Source organism: Pseudorca crassidens, chromosome 19 (genome assembly GCF_039906515.1).
Source record: "Pseudorca crassidens isolate mPseCra1 chromosome 19, mPseCra1.hap1, whole genome shotgun sequence".
Taxonomy (NCBI): Eukaryota; Metazoa; Chordata; class Mammalia; order Artiodactyla; family Delphinidae; genus Pseudorca; species Pseudorca crassidens.
The window spans coordinates 48,921,974-48,933,516 of record NC_090314.1 but is presented as its reverse complement, the minus strand read 5'-3'; the positions used below and the strand labels follow the sequence as shown (position 1 = coordinate 48,933,516).

At 52.9% G+C, this 11,543-nt stretch overlaps 1 protein-coding gene across 3 annotated transcripts in view; it reads right to left on the bottom strand.

Moving 5' to 3' along the window:
- MRC2 (mannose receptor C-type 2) overlaps positions 1-10,017 on the bottom strand; it is a 54,706-nt gene extending 44,689 nt beyond the window's left edge. For 2 of the 3 annotated variants that reach the window (XM_067715334.1, XM_067715335.1), the window contains exon 1: positions 9,387-10,017. In XM_067715334.1, coding sequence (XP_067571435.1) covers positions 9,387-9,501 — 115 coding nt within the window. In that variant the 5' untranslated portion in view covers positions 9,502-10,017. The remainder of the gene's footprint in view (positions 1-9,386) is intronic. The other variant, XM_067715336.1, reaches the window with a different exon arrangement.
- Between the last annotated feature and the right edge of the window lie 1,526 nt (positions 10,018-11,543).

The window sequence follows — 11,543 nt, the reverse complement described above, 5'->3', positions numbered from 1 at the left end:
CCCACATGCCTCTCAGCCAAGAAACCAAAACATAAAACAGAAGCAATATTGTAACAAATTTAATACAGACTTTATAAATGGTCTACATCAAAAAAAATCTTTAAAAAAAAGAATATAGTTCCGTAGGTTATCTACTAAATACAAAGGAGAAAAGGTACTTTTTTAGTGGAGAGATCTGGTAGACATCAGATGAACCAATTGATCAAAGCCAGCATCACCAATAAGGGAACAAACTGACAATGTGATACGACGGGAAGGACACATTTGTGTCCCACCCCTGTGGTTTTCTTTCCAAAAATGTTTAACATAAATTTAAAGATTAAACAATCAGACAAATTCAGACTGCGAACACTCTACCAAACATTTGATGCCTGAAGTCATCAAAAATCCAGTGTCATAAAAGACAAGAAGGTCAACTATTCTAGATTAAGAGAGGCCGAAGAGACACGACACCAAATTGAGTCCTAGACTTAAACAATAGCTGACATTATTGGGACAACTGGAGAAATTCAAACACGAACCACATATTAGAAAAAACTATAGTATCTGTTGTATTTCTGAGATGTGATTACGGTATTATGGTTTTATAGGAGAATGTCTTTGTTTTTACTTGATACATGGTGAAGTATTGGTGTGATATGTCACGTCTACAACTACTGAAAGATTCACCACACACACACACACACACACACACACACACACACACACACACACACAGTGAGGTAAAGCAAATGTGACCAAGGATCCTCAGATCCTTAGAAATGAGGTTAAGCATCTATGAAGTTAGAAAATCCTTTCCTCAGGGACCAGGACTGACTGCAAGGCCGTTTCCTGTTGAATTCCTCTTTGACCAAGCTGGTCTGACTCAATGCTGTTCCCTCTGCAGTCAGACAGGTTCCCAACCCTGTGTCTGAGATTTCAAAGCAGTCTATTGCTTCCATCTTCCTTCTAACAAACTTAAAAATTGCACCTAAATTGAAATCAGCACACATTTGCCTCTAGAATGTTCCTCTACATTTGGGGCTGGGGAGAGAGGTTGCTCTTAAAATATAAGCTTCAGGAAGGTAGGATTCATGACTGGCTTGTTCACCATGGTGTCATCAGCATCAAATACCACGCCTGGCACATTGTCAGTGCTCGGGAAAACAAAACATTTAACCAAATGAATGAGAAAATGCATGTCAGTGATCAGACATGCATCTTCACTTAATTATTACCCGTGTGTGTATATTAGTTTGTATGATTGCCTTGTGGTCATGATCACTTTCCTTCTTAGATATATTTCCATGTACTGGCATTAGTTCTTTTTTTTTTTGGCCACACTGCTGCACCTCATGCGGAATCTTAGTTCCTCGACCAAGGATCGAACCTGCATCCCCTGCATTGGAAGGGCGGAGTCTTAACCACTGGACCACCTGGGAAGTCCCTGGCATTACATGTGTCATTATATTCTATATTTGTCATTTAGAACTACGTAAATTGTCCATCGTGTTAAGATTCTTGATTAGCCATGCTCTTGTTGTTGGGCATCTAGATGGTTTCCAATTTGTTTTGCTGCTATAAATAGCACTTCTATGAACATTTTTTTTTCTCTTTGGGATTAATGCCTTACAAATTCCCCAAGTGGAATTATGAGGTCAAAGGAGATGAAGTCTTACATATCTAGTTTCTTACATCTTGTCTGAAAGACTGAATGCTAAAAAACTGAACTAATTGGGGCTTCCCTGGTGGCGCAGTGGTTGAGAGTCCGCCTGCCAATGCAGGGGACGCGGGTTCGTGCCCCGGTCCGGGAAGATCCCACATGCCGCGGAGCGGCTGGGCCCGTGAGCCATGGCCGCTGAGCCTGCGCGTCCGGAGCCTGTGCCCCGCAACGGGAGAGGCCACAACAGTGGGAGGCCCGCGACCCGGGGTGGGGGGGACTACTTTACGTGCTCCAGTCATACATATTAGTTGCCTCGCAGCTCTGCCAAGATTAGGTTTTCTATTTTTACTAGTTTAATTACATATTTTTTAAAGTTGATTTAATTTCTAGTGATTTTTGCACTTTCTACATGACAACCTGCCAGCTGAATTTTCTCATGATCAGCTGTAAATTGAAACTAAAAATGTTAAATTATAATCCTGTTGTCCAATACCATTTACAAGTACAGATTCATTTTCCCATTAGTGTGTTGCTCCTGGTGTGTCTTACATTAAGTCCTTATAACAGTCTAAGTCTACTTTTGAAATGTATTCCGGTCCACTGGACTTTTTTTCTGTTTATTTTAATTCAATGCCATATGTTTTTCATGATTGTGACATCATCTAAAACTCTGGAAACTCATTGCCTTTCCACTACTACAAACTCATTGCCTTTCCACTACTACAAACAAAATTCTCATCACAAGAAAAAAACTTTGTAAAGATGTGAGGTGATGGATGTTAACATTGTGGAGATCATTTTGCAATACATACAGATATCAAATCATTATGTGTACACTTTAAACTCAATACAATGTTATATGTCAATTACATTCATTAAAACTGGTGGTGGGGGGGAGCTCTTTGGAACACCTGTCTTTTTTTGTTTGGTTCAATAAATATTTACTAAATGACAGTGTCCAAGGCTGGAAGCTGTGCAGGGTTGACAAAGCCCTGCCCCAGAGGTGCTCACAGTCTGGGAGGGGAGGAAGGGGCTCCACCAGGCAGGCGGCAGCAATGAAATGGAAAAGGAGTCTGGGGAGAAAGTCTACTTCCAGCTGAGGCTGCAGGTATGAGCGGGGACCCAGAGCCACACCTGCGGAGCCAGGCGTTTCTGGCCAAGAGAAAAGCGGGAGTGGGGGCTTCACTGGGCAGGACTCAGGGCATCTAAATTTGACTTGCTCAAGGGTTTGAAAAGAAAGGCTGGAACCTGACCATGGAAGGCCTCAAATTCTCAATTCAACTCTGTTCTGTTGGCGATTAAATCCGCCCTCTTGGATCACAAATCTGGCAACAATGTGGGCTCTGGACTGAGGATGGAAGCCAGGAGGCAGAGACTGCAGATGCAAACCACATCACAGAGGCCAGAGGGAAAGAAAATTTTCAAACAGTGTCCATCAATAGGGAAGCAGCTTAAAAAAAAAAAAAAAGAACAGTACATCCTTCCTACCAACTACTGAGCACCATTAAGAATGGCACAGCTCTGAAGCCAATGGAAATGCCATGAATATTATTAAATAAAATGTATTGTATTATACAGTATAAAACGTGGTTCTGTTTGTGTAAAAGGAGTATTTATATGGGTGTATATGCATAAAGAACGGAAGATTACGCCGTTTAAAAAACTACTGACAGTGGTTACTGTTAGGGTGCGTGTGGAGGGAAGGGAGGACCTCAGATTTTTTACATGTTACCCCTGTATGGTCTGACCGTTTTCCACCGAGCATGCATCATTAAAACTGAGGCTATCTCAGGGTAGTAGCCTCAGTTTTAATGATGCATGCTCTAATGGACTTGAGGATATGGGGAGGGGGAAGGGTAAGCTGTGACAAAGCGAGAGAGTGGCATGGACATATATACACTACCAAACGCAAAATAGATAGCTAGTGGGAAGCAGCCGCATGGCACAGGGAGATCAGTTTGGTGCTTTGTGACCGCCTGGAGGGGTGGGATAGGGAAGGTTGGGAGGGAGGGAGACGCAAGAGGGAAGAGATATGGGAACATATGTATCTGTATAACTGATTCACTTTGTTATAAAGCAGAAACTAACACACCATTGTAAAGCAATTATACTCCAATAAAGATGTAAAAAAAAAAAAACTGAGGCTAACAACAGCACCCATGCTGCAAGGTGAGGCCTGCCAAGGGGCACTGCATTGAGTAATTAGGAAGCCTAATTACCAGGACCGCTGGGAGGCAACTCTTCAGGAGGCAGGTTACGGTGAGGCAGGATGACTGGCGGTTCGGTGTGCACTGAAAGGGCAGAGTCCAGGGAACTCAGCTCTGAAAGGAAGTTTAGCTGAAGAAGCTTCATGATGAAGAGAAGCAAAAAAAGGAGGGAAGTAAATTGAGGGGCCTAAGGGGTAAGGACAGCTGAGGATGGATTTTTTTTTTTTCTTTAGGATTTAAATTTACTTTCAGAAAAAGTATGGTTACTTTTTGGCCCTTATGGTATGTCATCAAGCAGTAAAGGGTTATCAAAGACCTACTTTGATTAAAAATAAAAGTGGCTGTAGTTAGGGCTTTGTATGTTGAGGATTGTGTTTCTTTCATGTTTAAGTCCCTTGATATTCATGTTTTCTCTTCCTAATAATAATAAAAATAGCAATAATTTAATATTATTTGTTAAGAAGTGACTGTGTCCAGCACTGTACCACGTAACTCATACATATATTGTCATTTCTTACGATATCCCTACGAGGGGCTATTATTTTATTTTTCCCATTTTACAAATGAAGAAACTTGAGCCTCTGCCCGAGGTCACGCAGCTGGCGAGTGGCATTAATTACAGCCCCACCGACCCTGTCCTGATTTACATCTGAGCCTGAGGAGGCGGGGCGTTCCCAGCCACGCCCCCTCCAGCCTCAGTCTACAGTGGGGAGCGCCGGGTCCGCCTCCCCTTCCAAACACTTTCTGAGGATGTCGGGAGAGGCTGGGAAACTGGCTTCTTGTTTTTCCCTGTAAGGAGCTCCAGGCCCACCACGGCAGCTTCTCACCATGTCCTTCTAGAAGTGACCCCCAAGAAAAAGAGAAAAAAGGCAGCCCCTCCCTTCTGGGGTTTACCCCCGTGTTCGCCCTCTGTGAGCTTGTGTCCCTTTAGCCCAGGTGAGCCCAAGAGGCGGTGACCAGGACCCCTCGGTGTCCTTCTCAGGATCCTGAGTCTGGAAGGAAGGGGCAGTGGCAGCCAAGCAAGAAGAGAGGAAGGGCATTCCAGGCAGAGGGAGCGGTGTGTGCAAAGGCCTATGGGAGGGCGAGCAGTGACGGTTCAGGGAGGAAGGCGCAGCGCGCTAAGGGGGAGGGCAGGGAAAAGGCGTGGGGGGCTGGGTGACTGGGAAGAAGCTGAGGTTTCAGAGCCATCATCCTGCAACACAACCAAGGCTTTTGCGGGGGCAGGATGCACAGTCAGAGGTACTCAAGTGGGGCGGGGAGAGCTGAGGAGAGGCAGAGAGCCTGGGCCCAGCCAGGCAGGATGGAAGGAGTCTACACGCTCAAGGGGCTCGGGAGAGGGGACAGAGGGTCCAAAGAAGAGGGGGAAGGGCAGGAAAGAAACTAACCACTGGACTTGCACATGGAGCCACAGGTGGGGGACCAACCCGATGTGTCCTCTAAGGCTGGAGCTGGCTGATGCCACAGATACCACTACACAGCCTTCATTCCCTCTGCCTTTTCAGGACCCAGCCCCTAGCTGAGGAGTGACTGGGATCTGTAGTGCCCGGGGCGAGTTCCAAGAGCTGCATCACCACTCAAAGGCCCCCCCACCCCAGATTTATAGGATCCAGTCATAGGAAAGCGGCACCCCGTCATCTCATGAAGGACTAAACCGGAAGGAACACTTCCTGTCAGCAAAGCCCAGGCCCTCCAAGTCCAGGGACCCCCACAGGGGGTGCAGGGGAGGTGGGCTCACAAGAACAGCCCGCAGTCACTCCTTCCTGCAGCACCGCACAGGCTCGGTAAACATCCTGTGACTGACTGGATGAACAAATACGAATCCCTGACCGCAGGGAAGCGGGGCTCCTCCTCCATCGGGCCCCTTCAGTCCCTCAGGAGCAGGCACCTCAGACCCCCGAGGATACTGAGGAGGGCTCCGTCCCCGCGTCTGGGGCCCCTGGGGCTGGGGAAGAGACAAGCACCCAGACAGCTGGGGTGTAACAGAGGGCCGCCCCCTTCCCGGGGCTCCTCTCAGGGGGACACATTGAGAGGATGTTCTGACGGACTTGGGGCTTTGGGGGAAAGCCCCTAAATCAGAATCTTCCAGCCGTCCCTAACACACACTCTGGTAAAGTTCATCTTATGGAGACGCACGGTGGGCTGGTACCTAAGTGCTCAGGCTCAGGAGCCACACCTGAATCTCGCTTTCGCCTCTTTCTAGCCGTGTGTTCTCGCGCACACGACTTAACATTGCCAGTCTGTTGACCGGCAGTGTGTGAGATGGGTGATGACACATCCCAGGGTTGTGAGAGGCGGAAGAGCCTTTGTCCTGCAGTATGCCACACAGCGCCCAGAGCATGAAGAATGCTGGCCACTGCTGTTACCACTTCATCCCTCTGAAGGGTGCCACAGGGTGCCTATCTAACGCTTAAATGAGTGGTGAATCCACACGAATGCTCTTCTGAGAAGTCCATGGTGCTTCTGAAATCATCTCACCGGCCCAAACCAACCCTACCCTGCAGGCATCAGGAAACCGATGAGATTTCCCTATTGTGAACAATGGGGACCAAGACCCTGGCTTCCTCCTCCCCTGCCTGCACCCTCACCTCGTCCAGGTCAACCCAGCAGAGGACTGGATCTCAGCACTAACCGCAGCTCAGCCGGGCACTATCTCAGCCCTGGCAGCTCACAGAAGGCAAGCGGCTGGAGAAAGGATGACTGGGTGGAGGGGCAGTAAGAAAGCTCTCAGCTCCATGACTCACCAGGATCTGGGCCAGAAGCGCAGGCCATCTGTGCGGCTGACTGGCAGCAGCAGCAAGTACCTGCTGCCTTTCCAAAGGGGCGCCTCCCTCCCTGTCCTTCAGACAGACAGCAGGGTCTGTCCCCACAGCAACCCGTCCTTCAGACAGCAGCGTCTGTCCCCACAGCAAGATCTCCCAAGGTCTCCTCACTCCTGGACCTGGATATCTGATGCCTGGGGCTCCCAGCAACCCTCTTTCCAATCTGCACCTCATTCCTCTGGTCAGAAGCTCCCAGGGGTTCTCCAGGGCTCCCCACTGCCGGCCAGCAAGTTGGCCCACTTTGGCCTCCCGGAAAGCTGGCCAGTTTCCTCTTCTCTCCAGCTTCTCCCCCAACCCACTCAGGAGCTCTCCACCTCAGCCCAGCAAGCTTCCACAGAATCCGCGCCCCTTCCAGGCTGCCTTGCCGGTCTCGCCCTCTCTGCTCCCCTCCCCGTGTCTGCAAAGCCTGGTCCCTCCCAGCCTCCCTCCCGAAGGCCCTGGTGACCCTTTGCCCCACACAGTTTCTTCGGCTTCTCTAAGGACGCAACTTACACCTCCCCTGTACCTTCCCTCCTCCCCAAGTAGTTGGCTCAGCATGGAGCAGTGAAGGATACAAAAATGCATCAATACTGCAATTCACAAAGAGGTCTTCCAGCCACAAGCTTTGCCGGGCACCCCTCTGGGTACTCCACAGCGGGTGGAGAAAAGATGGACTCTGCCATTCCACACCAAGAAGGCGCTGCTGCCCTGCCGCCCCCAAGGGGCTCTGCGGTGCCCCATCCTCTCCCCTACTGGTGGTCAGAAAGCCACCACGTGCACGTCACCCCCAGGGTAAGTTTCACCCCAGCAGCACTGGCCTGCCAAGCCGAATGCTATCTCCCACGAGCATTTCCTGGGGCCATCTGGAGCCCGGTGCTGATAAATTCTTCCCAGTGACCACCTAATTCGTCAGGTATGGGGGGATGAGGAAAGAATTCGGCTAGAAGAGGAGTATTCTGGGCAGAGGGAATAGGACAGGGACAGTACCTGCAACAATTTCAACATCCTCTTGCTCAGCTGCTGCTCTGGAGACCAGGCTATCCCCGCCCCACCCCCGCCCTCATCTCCAGCTCCCCTCCATCCACCCCTGCCCACACCTAAGCTTCTCTGGGGTGATCAATGCATTGCCCTGGGGACTGGCCTCTCGGAGGCTATGGGGGATACAAGCCCAGGGACACAGCCTGAGGAAGGGCAAGCGGGGCCTGGAGGAGACGCAGAGGCAGAGGGCCACTCCAGGCATCCTCCCTGACCTGGCCTCTCACCAGACATTTCCAGCTCCCTCTGTCAAAGGCTCCATAGGGGAAAAGGCCGAGTCAGCACTCTGGCCACAGCTCTCCCAGGGCCTGGCTTTACAATGTGCTCTGGGGCTCTTGGAATAGCCATGCTCCTCCACCCCTCCCATCCAGCCTGCCTTCACAGAGGAGTGAGATGCAGGGAGGCAGGGGAACAGCCTGGGTGCCTGGACCTGCAGTGGATAGGGAGGTACTTCCTGGTTTGTGTTTGCCTGACATTCAGTTCCGGGTGGGTCTGGAATTCAGCAGAGGGTCTCTGCCCGGTGTGAATATGCATCACCCGGCCCCCACCTCTCCCATCGGCACAATCGGGCACAATCAGGGCAGATACGTGTCTTGGTCGCCTACATGACGCCATCAGTGGGGCAGGCCAACCCAGCAAGCACTGGCTGTGGCTGGAGGCCCCAGATCCTCCATGGCGCTGTCTGGACTTGGCACAAAACTGCACACGCTGCACTAACTGTCCCCTTTCACTCAGCCCCCTCCCCAAATGAAACATAAAGCAAGACCAAGCTTTACAGGCCCAGCAATGGGGCTGTAATAACCACACTCCCTGGCAGCTCCAGCTCTGACTCCTGCAAGCCCCCCAGGAAGCAGATCTTTCCCTTTCCCTCTGGAATTCCTGGTGAGAGATCTGTCTGTCCCCACACTTCACTGTCATCCTTTGAAAGACCAGCAGAAAGAATGCACAGCTTCTGGTTTTTGTTTTCTGTCGGGTGGGTTTTTGCATCTTTAGCAGCTTTCTTGCCGCCCAAGATCTGTCCCTTCTGGAGGGGTGCCAGCTTGGCCAGAGCCGCCCACACAACATTACACCACACACACACGCACACGCACACCATGCCCAGCCTGTCGCTGCATCCTCCTGATGGCACAAAACTGCCCCACAGAGCTGCGTTCAACTGGTGCGGATGCCGCATGCCACAGGCTGTCCTTGAAGACAGTGTGGAAAAGAAAATACAAACATCCCCGAGGTGCCGGTAAAGGCAAACAAGCCCTTACGAATAATTCAAAAACAACAGTAATGCATCGGTCCTGGAGCAAAGCAAGGAGCCCGGCCTGGAGCCTCCTCTGGTTTCGTCGGACGCGCCCTGCCTGTCCCCGGGCCCAGGGCAGGGCCGGCGCCGGGTGGTCCCAGAGGGCGGGCGCGGGGGTCCTCCCGGAGCCCGCCCTCTTCCTCCGAGGCGGCTCGAGACCCCCGGGCTCCCCTCCCCCGCCGCCCGCCACATCTGGTTCCACTCAGGTCCTCCCCCCACCTCCAGGCGCGCTCCTCCTCCCTTCTCCCCCGCTTTCAGAAAAGGGGAAACGATTTTTTAAAACCCAGTCACACACGCACACACACACACTCTTCTGGGGGGGAAAAAAAAAAGGAGGGAAAAGTCGGGAGAGGCCCGCTCCCCGGCGCTCCCCCCGCCCGCCCCCGAAGTTGGCCAAGCTGGCAGCGCCTTACCCGAGAGGGCAGCGGCGGCGGCCCCGGGGCGGCCGAGGTGCAGACCCCCGAGGAGCAGGGCGCAGCGCAGCAGGTGACGAGGCCAGGGCGCGGGGGCCGGCCGGCCGGGCCCCATGCCCGCGGCGTGGCGCTAGGGGACGCAGGGACCGAGGGCGCACAGGCGCGGCGCGCGGTGGCGGCCCCGGCGCTGGGCTGTGGTGACCGCCCGCGAGGGTCTCGCGTCTTCCTCCGGGTCGGAAAGAAGTGATGCCTCCCGGGGCGAGGAGGGGAGGAGGAGGGAAGGAGGCAGGCCGGGCGGAGGGAGGGCGGAGGGAGGAGCGCAGAACCCGGGAGGAGGGTTTGAGGGGCAGAGGGGAAGGGAAGCGGGCAGCGTGGGAGGGGAAGGGGAGGAGGAGCGGGCGGGCGCGGGGCCGGGGCCGGGGTCCAGGCCCGAGAGAGAGCGCCGAGAGGGAGAGGAAGGGGAGGCGGGAGAGAAGGATCCGCGGGGTCGAGGAGGACCCCGGCGTGCACTCTTTCTCTCGCTCTCCGCTTCCCTGTCTCCCCGCCTCGCCTTCCCTCTCTGTCCGGGCCTGGAGCCCCAGACGCTGCGTCACAACTCCCCGGCTGGCGCGGGCGGGGAAGCAACTGCAAAACTTTCAGCAAACTTCACCGCGTGGCGGGACGTGGGCTGCACCGCCCGACTGGGCGGGGCGGCGGCGCGCGGCTGACCCAGGCGGCCAGACCCCGGCCCCTGGCACCCCCTCTGTCCCGCCTCTTTCTGCCCAAGTCTCCAGCCGCCAAGCGTGCGCTACCTCCGCGCCTAGGAGGACCCCTCCCCCGGTCTGATGGGGAAGGGGCGGAGCCCAGGGCTCGGCCACCCAGGCAAAGATTGGGGGAGGAGGAGGCACGGTCCCTGTGCCCTGTGCGGGAGGGCAAACACTTGCAAGTGTTGTTTTAGCATTTGCGTGTCCCGCGTGTCTGCGTCTCTGGCGCAAAGTGGTGTTAGTGCTTTTGCTAGATGGGGCTGTATCCAGAAACCCAGGTAAAATCCGTCCACTGGACGTCCCGGAAGACAGACATCATCACTCTCACCAGCAACCTGACTGCTGACGGGTCGCAAAGGACCAAATGGAAATTTCATAAAAGAGAAGACAAGCCACAGCTATTTCGTATTATGCAACAGGTCACTGCAGCGCAGAGCACTGAACTGAGAGGATGTTAAGAGTCCAGCCCCACCTCTGATTCCCTGAGCGACCTTGAAAAAGTTACTTGGGACGTCTGGGCTCACAGCCGGCCCGAGACATTTAGACACCCTAATGCGAAGAAGATTCACATTCTCCCACCACGAGTAATCAAATAAAAACACTATGAAACTGTAATATAAATTTTGTTTCCAGTACTGTCCACCTCAGTGCTATTTTTGGAAATAACAGATTCAATGTTTTTTCTTTTTACTACCCTTGCGTTGGGTAAATCTTTCCCCATCGCTGCAATGAGGGTGTGGGGCCAAATATGCTCACTAGCTCTTTCCATCCCTGCTGGGCTGAGATTCTTCGCAAATATCGACCTAGAGGCTGCAGGACCCCAAAGTGAGCGCCCACTAAAATCCCCTAGAGTCCCCTGGGAAGATTCCTACTCTCCACACTTTGGCCCTAAAAAATGGTTAGCAGTCAGGCCAGCAAAGCCCTTGGCACTCCACAGCTAGCCTGGGCAGGTCTGACAGACCTAAGTCCCTTCTGGTGACTGCCTTCACTGCCCTTTAGCACACATCTTGATGTGGCATGTCCTGGGATCCCAGCGCTCTGCGGGTTATTGACCACGCTGGGGCTGCCTCCAAGATCATCCTCTTGGTGCCCCCTTTCTCACATTATTTACAAGGGGGTTCAGGATTTGCCAGCTTCAGCTAAGCTGCCCTTTCTTCCTGTCTGAGCAGCTAAAACACAGGAAGCGTCTTCTCTAAGTCATCTTACAGGCTTCTACCTGCTTGCTTATCTCTGGATGTGCTGGCCACAGTTCTCACCAAGGAGTCCCCTTGCCGCTGGAAGGGAACTCGGGCAGGGCTCCCAAGGAACCCTCCAAATTCTGGAACAGGGTTGGATCTCTCTTCCCCACCAGCCCAAGCAGTTTTGGGCATTCCTCCCACCAGGAGGGCGGAAGCTGACTACCTGACATCACCAG